Genomic DNA, 18,371 nt, shown 5'->3' with positions numbered 1-18,371 from the left:
GTAAGATGATGGATATTCTAATGAGTTAGCGTTGTGGATGCTCTTAGAGTAAAATGCTAATTTATTTGATTTACTACCATTCAATGTGCAAAACAAGCCCAACTTGAGATACATTTTTCTTATTGGAAATACCAATAAAAAAAAGGTGTTACATTCATATAAGTTGTCATAGTCAAATACGTTTTTTTTCTTCTATGAGTTAACATTTTCTTCCTTGTTATTAATAGTCTCTCGCTATTTTTTAATCATTGTATTAATGAAGTGATGTATCAAATACAGCGAAAATAATAATTCTAAATTTAAATAAAATTAATATAATTAACTTCTAATTACAATTTTAGGTGATATTTCCCAAATAATTAAGATTCAATTTATATATAGGATATTCCAATCAAGATTGAACCACTAATTATAAAATTAGGGTGAGCCACCTGCTTTCTGGATTTACTAGGTTTTTAGATTTATTTGGTGAACTGAATGTGGGATTGGACTATCTAGTCTAGAATTAATCGGATTGTAAAATTTGGATACCTACTACTACTACTACTACTACTACTACTACTACTAATAATAATAATAATAAAGAAAAGAAAATTGGAATTTACTCGATGGTCGATGAAAAAATTTCCATGAGATAGATTCGATCCCTTTAAGATAAATGGAAGATAGAAATATCTAGGCATTTGAATTCTTAAAAAAAAAAAAAAAAAAAAAGGGAAATTTATCCTTGGGCCATGGTTTGATATTTGGATAATTAAAAAAATGTCAAAATAAAGAATATATATAGTAAATGAAGAACACCGTGCTTTCTAGATTCATAGGATATGTTGGACCCCCGTGGTTGTTTTGATGTGATCAACCAAGTTTAAGTTAGGTCCTGTTTGTCTGATCCCTGTGTCTAAGTGTGCAGAAGCTTAGGAGCACAGGAAGTCGAGCGGAAGACATAGCTAACGAGAAGGACGACATGGGAAGGGAGCCGACGGGCTCGGTGCGCCCGAAGGACGAGAAAGCTGCGGAAGAGTACACCGGTGGGCGTGAAGAACGTGCGCGGTGTTCGAGGGACGTAAAGTCGGGACAGAAGACTGCTCGAGGAGAAGGCCGGGAATTGGGTTCGGGTGAGCCCTATTCCGGTTGGTCGAAATCACCCAAACAAAACGAACTAGAGCAAGTCAACCGGGAGTTGACTTGACAAGTGTTCGGTCGACCGAATGCCATGATCGGTCGACCAAACCCCTATCAACAGAAGGCAGCCATTGGTGACACAGCAGACACATCAGCAACCAGCTATTGGCTGATCGACCGACCGGATCCTCTGATCGGTCGACCGAACCAGAGATAAACCCAAGACTCAGTCAAGCATTTTGATCTGGCCAGCTCAGGGAAAGACCGTTGGCTGATCGGTCGACCGAACAATGGGATCGGTCGACCGAACAATGGGATCGGTCGACCGAATGCAGGCTCGATCCATACCGTCTGCATCTGGACGGAAAGCTGGCCAAGTACGCAAGTTCGGTCGACCGAACCTGGGGATCGGTCGACCGATCCCTCTCGAGTCAAAACCTGATTATGAAGATCAGGTGATCTGATAAGCTCTGAAACCCCTATATAAAGGGGTCTCGAACAACAACGAAAAACAACAACTCTATACTTTCATTTCTTAGCAACTTCTGTGCTTTCCAATTGTGTAGAAGGCTTCTCCGCCTTCAGAGATGGAGACTCTACTAGTGCGTCTATTCAATCGCCTTGGATTAACAACCTTCTTGGTTGTAACCAAGTCAAAACCGCTGAGTCATCTCTTTTCTTTTCTGTTATTTATTTTATTATTCTTGTTGCTTTATCTTAGAGTTGAAAGTATGAAGAGGGTATACTTTAAATTTTTTGTTACAGACAATTCACCCCCCTCTTGCCGGTCTCACTGCACCAACAGGATATTTGTATCAATAGTGAACTACTAGTAAAATTGGTGTGAGCCACCATGCTTTCTGGATTTATTAGGATTTTTGATTTATTTTGTGGATCGAATGTGGGATTGAACTATCTAGTCTAGAATTAATCGGATTTTAAAATCTAGATACCTACTAATAATAATAATAATAATAATAATAATAATAATAATAATAAAGAAAAGAAAATTAGACATTCTCCTAGGGTCCATTTGTACTTTACAAATGTACTCGATGGTAAAAATTTATGATCAATGAAAAAATTTTCAAGAGACATAATCGATCACTTTAGGATAAATGAAAGATAGAAATATCTCAACATTTGAATTCTTCAAAACCAAAAAAAAAAAAAAAAAATTATCTTTGGGCTATGGTGTAGTGGTAAATGGTGGAACTAACTCACTAGATACATGGTTTGATATTTGGATAACTAAAAAAAAAATTAAACAATTTCAAATATTATTTATTATCGCCCAAACATGGAGTTTTTTTTTTTTCGAAAAATCCTCCCGAATTATATCATTCCAAGATTAACTAGATTGTGTGATCATATTCAGATCTTAATTAGATTGCGATTAAAATTTGAGTTGCAATCCAATTCAGATCTCAATCGTAGTTTGAATACCATAAATAACTAACTTAGATTTTGCAATCCAATTCAGATCTCAATCGGAGTTTGAATACCATATATAACTAACTTAGAATTTGCAATCCAATTCAGATCTGAATCGGAGTTTGAATACCATATATAACTAACTTAGATTTTGCAATCCAATTCAGATCTCAATCGGAGTTTGAATGCCATATATAACTAACTTAGATTTTGCAATCTAATTCAGATCTCAATCGGAGTTTGAATGCCATATATAACTAACTTAGATTTTGCAATCTAATTCAGATCTCAATCGGAGTTTGAATGCTATATATAACTAACTTGTCTCGGGTTGGCGTGTTGTCGAAGGAAACAGAATTTGGAAGTGGCGATGAAGAAGACGAGCAGAGGCCGTCAAAGGATCGCGATGGAGGCGATCGAGAATGCGGCTGCGCGGAAGGTGTGCTTCTCCAAGCGCCGCGCCGGCGTTTTCAAGAAGGCGGCCGAGCTCTCCGTCCTCTGCGGCGCCGAGATCGCCGTCCTCGCCTTCTCCCCCAGCGGCAAGCCCTTCTCCTTCGGCCACCCCTCCGTCGACTCCGTGCTCGCCCGCTTCTTCTCCGCCTGGCCTGCTCCCCCTCGGCACCACCCCCTCGCTGGGGCCCTGCTTCAGGCGCTAGGACGGCAGGAGTCGCAGCTCGCGGAGCGGCTCGAGGCGGAGAGGAGGAGGAAGGCGGCGCTCGAGGCGGCGATTTTCCGGCCTTGGGGCACCGTGGCGGACCTGCTGGACGCCGACGTCGAGGCGCTCGGGATGCCGGAGCTCGGCCTGCTGCAGAGAGCGCTGGAGTGGGTGCGGGAGGAGGCGGCGGGCAGGGCGGAGCAACTGGCCTTCGAGGCTTTGCAGCCGTCGAACGTGGCGGTCAACGCCGGTGTCTTTGTCACCGCCGACGCCCCCACGGGGGCGGCGGCTCCAAATTTGTTGGAATTTGGCTATGGCTTCTAGTGTTGTTAATTAACCACTTAATCTTGGTTATGTTTTTTAATAGTTTCTACATTTGAAAGTCATTTGTAAGTTTTTTTTTTTAAAAAAAAAATAGATTGTCCCAACTTCATCTAATTAATCATAAAGAAAGATGACCATCAAGGTTCGTTCTTTCTGAAAAATAAAGCAATTAGCATTCACTTGATAGTATTAATATATGATTTTATTATGATTTCACTCAATTCATGATTTTATATGAGTTTATTAGTCAATTCATAATTTTGATAACATTATGCCACCCATTAGTTTATTACTGATACTTTATGCTGATTCAATTGAGGTCAGATTATGTTGGTCAAAAGAGTCTTCGGCATCAATTGTCATGAGTCTCATCTACTGGTAGTAAAAAGTGAAATTGTCGCTTTGACAATACGACCTCCACGAATGACCTTTCTAGATAATAACATGACAGGGTGCGTCATCTCTCAATCTAGAAAAGTATTAGGATTTGATTGCTGATCAAGATAATTGTGTGATGTTTAGGTCTGTATTGATTTCTATTTTCAACATGCCAGATTGAACTTTCTCTAAACACTAGAATGAACAGAGAATGAGAAATCTCATCCCGAGATTTGAACTTAGACCTTAAGTTAATATTACCTCATATGCTAGCAATAGCGACTGGATTATTATAGCATATTTCAAAGTCATATTCAATGTAGTTGATTTAACACGATGATATATGATTTTGAAACTGATGGGTGTTCTGATTTTACAGGTGTGCAGGAATAAAAAGAGAAAGTAAATTCATTGTGGAATGTGTTTTGCTTAGATAACTGTTGTCTGCTCTTTGTAATATATGAGACTGGCTATTAATTAAGTTGGCTATTGTGACCAAGGAAAAAAAAAAACCTTTGTAAAGAGACTTTATGTTATTGGCATGTCACTATATGAACTAGTTTTATTAATTGTCAAGATATTTCTGTTGTTCCTAACTTTATAGTGCAAAGGAGAGCCATTAATTTGAGTAAGGTTTGTCAAATTGACTGCTCCGTCAAATAATTTAAATAACTTGTGGATCCAGGTGGACGGATACATGAAGGACTTAGGTTGACTCACAGATTGAAAAGAATATTTGTTCTTTTAACACTTAAAAAGTAGAAAATTTAATGCGTTTATAATCCCATCCATCAAATTCACAATTCAAACTTAATTTTTTTTGACTTTTATATATATATTTTTTATTTTCTGCCGCTCGGAGCTGACCCGATAGCCACAGTGCAAAGGATTTTTTTACAAATTCTAAATAATTTTATGGCTTTCGGAAATGGTGGCGACTATTGCACGATTTAAGTAAGTGCAATGGCAAAAGCTTTCGTAATGTTGTCGTTAATGAAGTTTAAAATAAATATTATTTAAATTTTTTAGTTCAAATGAGTCACAAAAAAATAAAGCTAACTAATGGGTTAGAGATCATCAACTAATCGTGATGAGTCGACAATGTGAAATAAACAATGGCTGCAATTGCATAAGGTTTAGCATGAAGCCAATTGATTGGAACTATTTTTAGTCGATTAAAACATAATAAAAGAAAGCCATTAGAAGCTTACTTATAAAAACCTTAGAGATTGTTTAAGTGGTCAAGGGAGCACAAAATTTATTGAGATTTTGTTGTAACCGAATGCTCAAGTAAAAGATCACTTCAAGGGTTTGAAATCTAAGACTACAAGCTCTTTGTAATTAATCTCCCCTCTTTAGCTATTCATTTCAGTCTTTTCATTTCACTTTTTATTGAAAAGAGTACTACCTGTAAACTTTGATTGAAATGATACTATTTTGATATCATGCTCTCATTTCAATATATAAAAAAAATAATAATTTTAGTTAATCTTATTAATTATTCTTGGATGATCGACCCGACCTCACGAAAATTTCTCACTGGCCACTAAGGTAAATCAGGAAATGCACGTAGTGGCTAGCTGAGAAGCCCAACATGATCCTTTGATTGCAACCCCTATTTGGAGAAAAAGTTCTTACAAATACGTCATAGTTGGAATCGAACTGTAAGTGTCTAGGTGATAATCTGGATGCCCTATCATGCCACCATAGCCCCGGGGACTCTCATTCCGATGTATAGTATTAGTTGGAGGTTTGGAAAGAGAAAAAATGACTAATATGATCGACACAATAAAATATATATATATATATATATATATATATATATATATATATATATATATATATATACACACTCTGTGGATCGTACATTGTGTGCTCGTGCGTAACAGTGGTCCAGGTGTCTGGATTCGATTTTTTTTTAAAAAATCATCATTTCCTTAAAGAAACATTGTACTCGTAAGCATATAACATTTTTAATCTTGAACACTATAGCTCAATAGGGAAACCTGAACCCTATAGGGAAAATCTTATTAACTTAAGTTCATTATAACCCAACCTTTAAATTCTAAAATTTTAAACCCTAAATACATATAATATACCCTATGACTATCTAATTTTTTTAATTTTGAATACTATAACTCAAAAGGAAAACTATTTTAAACATTGATTTGCGAGTATAAAAGGCTTGCTCCATTGCCTTGTCTCAAGGAGTGACAGATAATGGAAATATCGTGAGAGACTCACATTCAAAGGCCAAGCTTAGGCCGGTTAAGCCACGGTTGGCCCAGCTGAGGCCGCCCAAGCTGAGGCCATCCTTGGCTACACCAGGGCTGACGCCGAGAGCTTGGCTGGCCTAGCTGAGGCTGCCCAAGTTGAGGCCATTCTTGGCCGTGGCCAGGGTTGAGGCTGCGAGCTTGGCCGACCGCAACCAAGCTCATGGCCAGCCTCACTGCTAGGACCGAGGCACGTCATCCACGTAGCCTGAGGCTGTGGTAGGAGAGGAGAGTAGATTGGCGACAAAATAGAGAAGGGGAAGTTGAGAAGATTACTAGTGCCAAAGAGGAGATCACGCCGGAGGAGATCACGTTGTCGCCAAAGAGGAGAGGAGAGCAGATTGGAGGGGAAGATCGGGATCAACAGAGGGAGGGAGCGAGAGAGCACACGATTAGGGCTTAATAGGGGGTCAGCATTTTTGGAAATTAGAATAGCTACCAAAATTTAATTCGGTCCCTAATTTATGGACTGAATTTAAATTTGATCCTTAATTAGTGACCAAATTTAATTTCGATCACTAATTTACTCTAAATCCTAAAATTTTTACCCACCACCTTAAATTAAATTAACAACTAAATTTAAACTTTAATCCCTAAATAGCGACCAAATGTTACCAAATAACATTTGGTCGCTAAATCCTTATCATAATTTTCAGCCCACCGCCCTATCCCTAATTTAGCCACCAAATTTAATTTCGATCCCTAAATTAGTGGCTGGATAAATTTCGATCACTAAATCCTTACCCTAAATTTCAGCTTGTCGACCTATTCCCTAATTTAGGTACTAAAACTAAATCTTGACCCTAAATTAGGGACAAAATTTAATTCGATCACCCAATTCTTACCCCCTAAACACATGTGTCATTCCTATTCAACATCCTAACCTCTAAGGTATGGACCGAATTTATTTTTGGTTGCTAATTAGCTATCGAAATTAAATTCGGCCCCTAATTAGCGACAAAATTTAATTCGGTCTCTAATTAGCGACCGAATTTAATTTCTATCTCTAAATTAGCGATCGAATTAAATTCAGTAGCTATTTCCTTTGCTAATTGAGAGTTTCTTGTAATGTTCTGAATCATAGGATATGAATTATCTGTAGAGTCCTTATAGTACAAAACCTTTCAAGTGTTTGCAGAGTTTTGTTTGCTAGAAACATTTTAGTTTTAGATCATCATCCCTCCTTCTTATATCACCTATCATAATTTTCGCAATAATGAGACGACAAAAAATTTTCGGTGCTAGAAGATGTTGAATACTGGAAGGTGTATAGTCTTTCTCTGAGCAATTTTCCGTTACATGTGTATCAACGATTTTTTATAACCTCTACAATAATGATAGAAACTGAGTGACCACTCTCATAAGAACTTTTTGTTGGTGCAACATCCCTCAGGTCAAGGTTGACCTGGTTGACCAAGCTGAGTCTTGGTTTGGGTTTAGATGTTTGACAATAAGATATTGATTGAAGAAGAGTCAAGTAGGTCAAGGATGACCGGATACTTGACTGGGAAGTCCTAACTGGGATGTTAGGCAGGAGGAAAATCCTGGTGAGTGAAGCCAGGTGAAAGACCTAGTGAGTGAAGCTAGGCAATTGGGAAGTCCTAGTGAGTGAAGCTAGGTAGGAGAAAAATCCTGGTGAGTGAAGCCAGGTGAAAGACCTAGTGAGTGAAACTAGGCAATTGGGAAAGTCCTGGTGAGTGAAGTCAGGCAAGAGAAATCCAGATGGGTCAAGGTTGACCAGACATCTGGTGAGAGTCCAAGTAGGTCAAAGGGATTGACCGGATACTTGGCACGAGGAAGAAAAGTCCAAGTAGGTCTTAGGGAGTGACCGGATACTTGGCAAGAAGAGAAAAGTCCAAGTGGGTCAAAGGGATTGACCAGACACTTGGTGAGAGAGTCCTAGCTGGCCAAGGGTGACCGGATGCTAGGTCTTATGTACCAACAAGTCATGGTTGACTAGATGTTGGTTTAGGGGGCTTTGGGCTTGGTTTTGGGCAAAAACCAAGGTTTGGATTGATCCGTGGATTGATCCAGCAGGTTTGGATTGATCCGTGGATTGATCCAGCAGGTTTGGATCGATCCGTGGATCGATCCAGAAGATCTGGATCGATCCACCGATCGATCCGGTGAGTCCCCACGAACAGAACCTCTCTGGATCGATCCGTGGATCGATCCAGAGGTCCCAATCGATCAGTGGATCGATTGGGACGCTGCTGCTTCGCGCGATAAGTGCTGGATCGATCCGTGGATCGATCCAGAAGTTTTTCCAGAGCACAGAGGCGCTCTGGATCGATCCGTGGATCGATCCAAAGCCTCCCCAATCGATTGGGAGCAATCCAATCGATTGGGATTCGACCGTTGGCGTCGTTTATAGCTGTTGGCGTGCGATTTCTTCAGCAGAACTTCACCGATTCACTCCAGATCTCTCGCCAACTCCTCCACAGCGCTCTCAAAGATCAGATCGCCAGTTCTTGAAGGATCTTGGAAGCTTTCCAAGTCAAGAGGCGGATCAAAGGCAAGAAGAGAAGCTAGGGTTAGGGTTTCTGTACTCATTGTAAGCTTTGCGCTTGTATTTTGTTTCCCTTTCCTTTCTTCTTGTACTGAGAGTCTTGTAGGGCTTCTCCGCCATCGGTAGTTACCGAAAAGGAGTGTTTTCATAGTGGAGGGTGCGTGCGTGGTGTGGATCCTTGGACTAGTCACCTCTTGTGAGGTGGATACCAAGTAAACCAACCGTGTTAGCGTTGTGTGAGTTGTTTCTGTATTTTCCGCTGCACATCTTAGGAGAAACAAGCAACGCCGAGCAACGAGCGAGCGACGAGCTATTCACCCCCCCCTCTAGCTACTTTTGGTCCTAACACTTTTCATTGCATGTATATATTAGATATATTGTTATTATCTGACGAGTTGTTACGATTCCCTAATAATATTGTCCCCTGGAGGTAATCTAACCAGACCTGTATCAGACCGACTATATGTAATAGGAGACTGGTAATAAACAATAGGGAACTAAGTCCTTCCAGTCTAAACGACTATTAGGTTGATCGGGCTATATGCTGATCTTGTATTGTAGTAGTGAGAAATGAGCTGTTCTCTAGGTTTAAACGACACCGAGTCCGACCGATTGTATACTAAGAGTGTTTTTTGCTGGGAAGTGGGGAGCTTAACCTTAGTTCCATCTAACACTTTAGATCAAGTGACTATATGTAATAAGACTTGCCCCTAAATAGTTATGCTGGGATTTGGAAGTTCGATCGCATCTCATCCTAATATGTTGTATGCTAGGAGATTGCCTCTGTTGTGTGCTGAGAGGATACTTCTGGAGGATGAGGAGCTAAGTCCCATATGCCCGACCGACATTAGGGTCGTTCGGGTTTGTCTTGTATATCTAGGCATCAAGTGAAACAATAAGTCCTCCTAGTCTGGCTGGTCCTTGCGATCGATCGATTGTATACAAAGAGACTTATACCCAAAGAATGAGGAACTAAGTCTCTTAAATCTGACCGACTACTAGGTCGACCAGCTTTATGTTGAGAGCCATAGCGCTAGTCCCTGTCAAGCCCTCAATTATGACAAAAAGTGATGTCTCATCCCAAGTGTCCTTCCTTGTCCATTCCAAGATATTTGGAAGTGAAGTAAATCATGGTGATAGAACGACATCTCTTTAAATGAGAGGAAATTTATTTCTCAATGGATTATTTTTTTAGGGATTCTATCTCGACTCTCTTATGGTAATCTACCACCCGAGTATCAACTTGGTTATGCTCATGGGAGCCTATCAAGTCCTTAATGATCCTATAGTTTTTTTTTAATTGATACCGAATATCCAGTTCTTCAAACTGACTAATTCTGGGATGACCGGATTGGTCCCATGAAAGTTTTTCATCGAGCATCAGGTAAATCGGGAATCACTAACAGAGGCTCATCTAGATGACCAGCATTCTTAGACCTACTTCTTACTAGAGATTTTTTTTTATATAATGTATTATAATTGAGATTCAAACTTTAGATTCCTTGTTAACAATTCCATAGTTGATATTAGGGCATCCCAATGGGGTGTTAAATGGGCATTATAAGAGCATCCATAATGGTGGACACCCTTAAGGAGTTTCTTCAATATCACGTCAATGCCACGTCAAAAGTAAAAATCCCTATATATCTCTCCATTATTAAAAAGTCTCTCAACAACTTCTTCGTGGGTCCCATATTCATTATGTATATTTTTTTTAATCTCTCATTCCTATTTTACCTTATATTTAATTTTTTTTTTTTGAATTTAAATCCGGCTAACCCTCGGAATAACATTAATAATTTAAAAACAAATAAATATTACCATATATCAAATAAACAATATAATATTATCACAATTAATAAATTATTTTTTTTTACTAACGTGCCCAGATATGTTCAACCAAGTCAGCTCGAAGTTGATGATATAATTGATTATCACGTAGCTCACAATTTCTCTGGAGGTATTCTTGGAATTCTTGGGTGGATCCTTTAAATATTTGTGACAGAGGATCTCCTTCAGTGTCTGACGAATTTACTATGCATCTCCCTAATTCTCAATAATCATGTTGTACAAAATAATACATGTATACATGATATCCTTCAAATTATCATTGTACCATCGTACTGAACCTCTTATCATTGCCCATCGAGAGGAGCGCTCCAAATGTCCGTTCGACATCCCTTCTAGCGGTCTCCTGTCATTTCCTTAAATAATTTTCTCTTGGGATCCTGGGGGCACTGAAAGCTATTGATGAAATTAGCCCATTCCGGATAGATCTGATAAGTCAGATAGTATCCTTTTGTATATTGTATATTGTTAACCATAAAATTAACCTCGGGTGTATTTACTTGCAAGACGTTGTTAAATAAAAGTGATTCGTTAAGCACGTTGATATCATTATGCGTCCCTGAAATCCCAAAAAAGGCATACCATATCCATAAGTCTATAGATGCGACTGCTTCAAGCACAATTGTTGGAACACCATGATCTCCCCGAGTAAACTGGCCTTTTCAAGTGACGGGTTAATTTTTTTCATTATCAATGCATACAATCAAGACTGCCCAATATGCCAAGGAAGTCATGTCTCTATTCATGCATTTCAAGCAAGTGTTGGATATCGACATCATTAGGTCTTCTCAAATATTGAGCCCCAAATACTTCAATTACACATCGGTAAAAGTTGAATAAGCATTGGATGACAGTTGTTTCAGCAATCTATATGTACTCATCATAATGATCAGTAAGGACTCTATATGTCAATTGACGAATAGCCATCGTACATTTCTGAAGTGACGACAAACCTTTTTTCCCATCGCATCGACCTTCCATTGAAAATATTTTGAATAATTTTTCAAGGCATTAACTATACTAAGGAATAACCTTCTTTGCATTCAGAATCGATGTCGAAATATATTATATATCATCAAGATATATTGGCTCATCAAAGAAATAATTGTTAAAAAGATGAGCATGACCGAGTTCACGATCCTGATTTAAATATCATCTCCTCTGTGTTCTATCTAAAGAACTTTGAGCTCTTTTACGTACCATTTGTTGTTGCTCATATAACTGGGGCATTCTTTATTCAGCTACATCCTCTGCATCTTCCTTCAATTGATTTATCCAAAATTCATAGAGCATAGATCGATCTAAATTTTTAGTCATTAAGTCTTCTAAGATATTTTTGTGATCGACAGAAATCGAGAATTGAGAAAATGATAAGAAGAATCAAATATTGAGAGTATATTTATAGAAAATTTTTTAAATAAAAAAATTAATCATTGAATAGTTGTTACTCAACGGTTCAAATTCAACGTTCATTAAAACGTTCACTAGCACTTACTTTTTAAATATTTAAATATTTTAATTTTTTTAAAAGAAAAACTAAAAAATGAACGTTGGAACTGTAAAACTCTAGACGTTATTAGGTGTGTATTATTTTTATAATAAATATTTAAAAAATAATTAAGAAAAAGACAACGACAGAGTGGCTCCACATTTGCAGAGCCGCTCCGTTACTATGGGAGAGAGGTTCCTCCCTCAAGCCACGTCACCAGTGGGTGCTTCGAAGGTGATGCTCTAATGCTCATTCAACACTCCATCTCCATTGTGAGTGGGCATTATAGAGAGAGAGGGGAGTGTTAAGAGGGATGAACACTTCCATCCCCCTCTCTCTCTCTTTTTCTTGTCATTTTTTTTTGAAAATGGTAAACAATATATTAAAAAAATTTAATATTATTTTTTAAAATAGTGAAATTATTTTTTTAAAAAAAGATTATTATTAAAAAATAATAATAATTTAAATATTTTTAAACATATTTAAATTATATTTATTTAATATGTATTAATTTTAAGATGATTGAGTAGATTGTGGAACTCATAAATAATAAGTGTTAATGTTAAAATGAATATGGATGAAAAAAAATATTATTATAATGAGTATGTATTAGTGGACCCTATGCTTTTTAATAAGATGGTGGATGTTATAATGGATTAGTGTTGTGGATGCTTGTAGAGTAAAATTCTAATTTATTTGATTTACTACCATTTAATGTGCAAAACAAGCCCACTTTACTTTGATGAGATACATTTTTCTTGTTAAAAATATCAATAAAAAAATGTGTTAAATTCATATAAGTTGTCACATTCAAATACGTTTTTTTTTCACATACAACGAAAATAATAATTCCAAATTTAAATAAAATTAATATAATTAAATTCTAATTACAATTTTAGATTATATTTCTCAATTAATCAAGATTCAATTCATATGTAGGATATTCCTATCAAGATAGAACTACTAGTAAAATTAAGGTGAGCCAATGTGCTTTCTGGATTTATTAAGTTTTTAGATTTATTTGGTGGACTATGGGATTGGACTATCTACTCTAGAATTAATCGGATTTTAAAATTTGTATACCTACTACTACTACTACTACTACTAATAATAATAATAATAATAATAATAATAATAATAATAATAATAATAATAATGAAAAGAAAATTTGAGTTATTAAATTCTGTAACTTTTATCCTCATCACGTAAATTCTCAATTCTACAAATTTACTAGATTTTGCAATCCAATTCACGCAGCCTTAAGCGATGGCAAGAAAGGAGAGCAGATTGGTGATAAAATAGAGAAGGGAAAGTAGAGAAGAATATTGGTGCCGAAGAGGAGCTCACGCCGAAGGAGATCACGTCGTCGCCGGAGAGGAGAGGAGAGCAAATCGGAGGGGAAGATCGGGATCAACAGAGGGAGGGAGGGAGTGAGGAGGGGAAGATCGGGATCAACAGAGGGAGGGAGGGAGGGAGGGAGGGAGGCAGTGAGAGATCACACGACTATGACTTGCCAGGGGTCAATATTTTTGGAAATTAGAACAACTACCAAAATTTAATTCGATCCCTAATTTAGGGACCGAATTTAAATTCGATCATTAATTAGTGACCAAATTTAAATTCAGTCACTAATTTACTCTAAATCCTAAAATTTTTACCCGTCACCTTAAATTATATTAGCGACTGAATTTAAATTTTCGTCTCTAAATTATTGACCGAATAACATTTGGTCGTTAAATCCTTATCCTAATTTTCAGCCCACCACCCTGTCCCTAATTTAGCCACCAAATTTTAATTTCGATCCCGAAATTAGTGACTGAATAAATTTTGATCACTAAATCCTTACCCTAAATTTTCAGCCCGCCGCCCTATTCCCTAATTTAGGTAGTGAAATTAAATTCGATCCCTAAATTAGGGGCCAAATTTAATTCGGTCGGCAAATTCTTACACCCCACCCAAAGACATGTGGCATTCCTGTTCAACATCCTAACCTTTTAGGTATTAACCGAATTTATTTTCAGTTGATAATTAGCTATCTAATTTAATTTCGGTTGATAATTAGCTATCGAATTTAATTTCGATTGATAATTAGCTATCGAATTTAATTTTGGTCCCTATACTAGCAACCGAATTAATTTTGATCATTAAATTAGGGACCGAAATTAAATTTGACCCCTAATTAGCCATGAAATTTAGTTTGGTCATTAATTAGCGATCGAATTTAATTTCAATTTCTAAATTAGTGGTCAAATTAAATTCGGTAGCTATTTCTGTCGCTAATTGAGAGTTTTTTTGTAATGTTTTGAATCATAAGATATGGAGTATGTGCAGAGTTCTTACTGTACATAAATTTACAAGTGTTTGTATAGTTTTGTATTTGCGATAAACATTTTAGTTTTAGGTCATCATCCCCCTTTCTTATATTACTTATCATAGCTTTCGCAATAATGAGATGACAAGGAATATTCGATGCCAGAAGATGTCGGGTAATATAAGGTGTATAGTCTTCCTCCAAGCAATCTTCCATTACACGTGTACGAATAGTCTTTTGTAACCTCTATAATAATGATAGAAACTGAGTGACCGCTCTCATAAGAATGTTTCATTGCATGTATATATTAGATATCAGAATACTCCTTGGTGAATAGCTGTTATTATCTGACGGGTTGTTGGGATTCCCTGGCAATTGTGTTGCCTGGAGGTAATCCGACCGGACCTGTATCCGACTGACTATATGTAATAGGAGAGTGGTAATAAAAAATAGGGAACTAAGTCCTTCAACTCTAAACGACTATTAGGCTGACCGGGCTATATGCTGAGCTGTATTTTAGTAGTGAGAAATGAGCTGTCCTTTAAGTCTGAATGGCACCGAGTCCAACTAGATGTATACTAAGAGTGATTTTTACTGGGAAGTGAGGAGCTCAACCTTAGATCCATCTGATACTTTAGACCGAGCAGTCATATATAATAAGACTTGCCCCTGAATAGTTATGCTGGGATCTGGAAGTCCGATTGGATCTCATCCTGGCAGGTTGTATGCTAGGAGATTATCTCTGTTGTGTGCTGAGAGGATACTTCTGGAGGATGAGGAGCTAATCCCCGTATGCCTAGCCGACATTAGGGTCGTTGAGGTTTGTCTTTTATATCTTGGCATTAAGTGGAATGATAAGTTCTCCCAGTCCAGCTGGTCTTTGGGATCGACCGACTGTATACAGAGACTTGTACCCAAAGAATAGAGAACTAAGTCCCTTAAATTTGACCTGCTACTAGGCCGACATGCTTTATGCTGAGAGCCATAGCGCTAGTCCCTGTTAAGCCCTCAATTATGACAAAAGGTGATGCCTCATCCCAAGTGCCCTTCCATGTCGGTTCCAAGATATTTGGAAGTGAAGTAAATCATGGTGATCAAATGACGTCTCTTTAAATGAGAAGAATTTTATTTCTCAGGGGATTATTTTTTCAAGGATTCGATCTCTGCTCTCTTATTATAATCTACCACCCGAGTATCAACTTGGTTATGCTCGTGGGGGCCTATCAACTCCTTATTGATCCTATAATTTTTTTTTTAGAAAAATGATTTGCAGAGGGAAAAATCTCAAGGAAGAGCTCAATGATAAAAACATAAAATGATGGCCCACAAAAGTCTTTTTTTTTAATTGACATCAAATATCCAGTTCTTCGAACTGATTAATTTTGGGGTAATCAGACCGGTCCCACGGAAGTTTTTTATTGATCATCAGGGTAAATTGAAAAGTACTAATAGAGGCTCATCTAGATGACTAGCATTCTTAGACCTACTTCTCATTAGAGAGAAATTTTTTTATAGTGTGTTATAATTAAGAGTCAAACTTAAATTATTTGTTAAAAATCCCATAGTTGATATTAGAGTAAGATTCTAATTTATTTGATTTACTACCATTCAATGTGCAAAACAAGTCCACCTTACTTTGATGAGATACATTTTTCTTATTGGAAATATCAATAAAAAAAAGTGTTACATTCATATAAGTTGTCACATTCAAATACATTTTTTTTTTATTCTATGAGTTGACATTTTCTTCCTTGTTATTAATAGTCTCTGGTTGTTTTTTTATCATTGTATTAATGAAGTGAGGTATCAAACACAAGAAAAATAATAATTACAATTTTGGATAAAATTAATATAATTAACTTCTAATTACAATTTTAGTGATTTAAATAATGATTCTTAACTCGAACTCGGAAGATTATTTCAGCAACTAAATTTTGGAAAAAGTTTTAATAATAATAATAATAATAATAAAGAAAAAATTATTTAAAAAATAAAGAAAGAAAAATTGATCTCACAAGACTTGTGGTATTTTCTAAGTAATCATGATGTGAGCCACCGTATTTTTTTTTGGATTTACTTAGTTTTTTAATTTATTTGATGAGTTGACGTGGGGTTGGATTATCTAATCTAAAATTAATCAGATTATAAAATAATAATAATAATAATAATAATAATAATAATAATAATAAAAAAGAAAATTAGGTCTTCCTTATTCTATCTGTACTTTCTCAATTTAGTGGACCGTTGATGGAAAAAATATATGGAGAGAGAGTAAATAACAATTCCAAATATTCTTTATTATCACCTAAACATGATTTTTTAAGAAAAATCCTCCCGAATTATATCATTCCAACAATTTATTGGTTTCGAGGGGAAGATCGAGATCAATAGAGGGAGCTAGGGAGGGAGCGAGAGAGCACACGATTATGGCTTGGCAAGGGGTCAACATTTTTGGAAAATAGAACAACTACCAAAATTTAATTTGATCCCTAATTTAGGGATCAAATTTAAATTCGGTCATTAATTAGTGATAAAATTTAAATCCGATCACTAATTTACACTAAATCCTAAAATTTTTACCCGCCACCTTAAATTAAATTAGAGACTAAATTTAAATTTTAGCCCCTAAATTAGTGACCGAATAACATTTGGTTGCTAAATCCTTATCCTAATTTTCATCCCACCGCCTTATCTCTAATTTAGCCACCAGATTTTAATTTCGATCCTGAAAATAGTGACGGAATAAATTTCGATCACTAAATCCTTATCCTAAATTTTTAGCCCGCCACCGTATTCCCTAATTTAGGTACTGAAATTAAATTCGGTCCCTAAATTAGGGACCAAATTTAATTCGGTCGTCAAATTCTTACCCCCCTAAAGAGACGTGTCATTCATGTTAACATCCTAACCTTTAAGGTATTGACCGAATTTATTTTTGGTTGCTAATTAGCTATTGAATTTAATTTTGGTCCCTAAAATAGCCACCTCGATCATTAAATTAGGGACCAAAATTAAATTTGGTTCCTAATTAGCCATGAAATTTAATTTTGTCACTAATTAGCAATCAAATTTAATTTCACTTTCTAAATTAGCGATCGAATTAAATTTGGTAGTTATTCCTATCGCTAATTGAGAGTTTTCTTATAATTTTCTGAATCATAAGATATGAAGTATGTGCAGAGTCCTTACAATACATAAACTTACAAGTGTTTGCATAGTTTTGTATTTGCAATAAACATTTTAGTTTTAGGTCATCATCCCCCTTTCTTATATCACGTATCATAGCTTTCACAATAATGAGACGACAAGAAATATTCGGTGCCAGAAGATATCGGGTAATAGAAGGTGTATAGTCTTCCTCCAAGCAATCTTCCATTACATATGTACGAATAGTCTTTTGTAACCTCTATAATAATGATAGAAACTAAGTGACCATTCTCATAAGAATGTTCCGTTGTATGTATATATTAGATATCAAAATACTCCTTGGTGAATAGCTGTTATTATCTGACGGGTTGTTGCGATTTTTTTACAATTGTGTCCCTTGGAGGTAATCCGACTAGACCTGTATCCAACCGACTATATGTAATAGGAGACTAGTAATAAAAAATAGTGAACTAGTCCTTCCACTCTAAACGACTATTAGGCTGACCGGGCTATATGTTGAGTTATATTGTAGTAGTGAGAAATGAGCTGCCCTCTAAGTCCGAACGACACCGAGTCCAACCTGTTGTATACTAAGAGTGATTTTTACTGGGAAGTGAGGAGCTCAACCTTAAGTCCATCTAACACTTTAGACCGAGTAGTCATATGTAATAAGACTTGCCCCTAAACAGTTATGCTAGGATCTGGAAGTCCGATCGGATCTCATCCTGGCAGGTTGTATGCTAGGAGATTGTCTCTGTTGTGTGCTGAGAGGATACTTCTGGAGAATGAGGAGTTAAGCCCCGTATACCTAGTCGACATTTGGGTCATTCGGGGTTGTCTTTTATATCTTGGCATTAAGTGGAATGATAAGTCCTCCCAGT

At 36.7% G+C, this 18,371-nt stretch overlaps 1 protein-coding gene across 1 annotated transcript; it reads left to right on the top strand.

The window, feature by feature from the left end:
* The first annotated feature begins 2,926 nt into the window (after positions 1-2,926).
* On the top strand, positions 2,927-3,535 carry LOC122048772 (agamous-like MADS-box protein AGL62). Its single transcript, XM_042610296.1, has one exon. It carries the CDS (start codon positions 2,927-2,929, stop codon positions 3,533-3,535), a length of 609 nt encoding a protein of 202 aa, XP_042466230.1.
* The last annotated feature ends 14,836 nt before the right edge of the window (positions 3,536-18,371 follow it).

This window comes from Zingiber officinale, chromosome 2B (genome assembly GCF_018446385.1).
Source record: "Zingiber officinale cultivar Zhangliang chromosome 2B, Zo_v1.1, whole genome shotgun sequence".
Lineage (NCBI taxonomy): Eukaryota > Viridiplantae > Streptophyta > Magnoliopsida > Zingiberales > Zingiberaceae > Zingiber > Zingiber officinale.
This window is presented reverse-complemented; position numbering and strand designations above follow the sequence as displayed.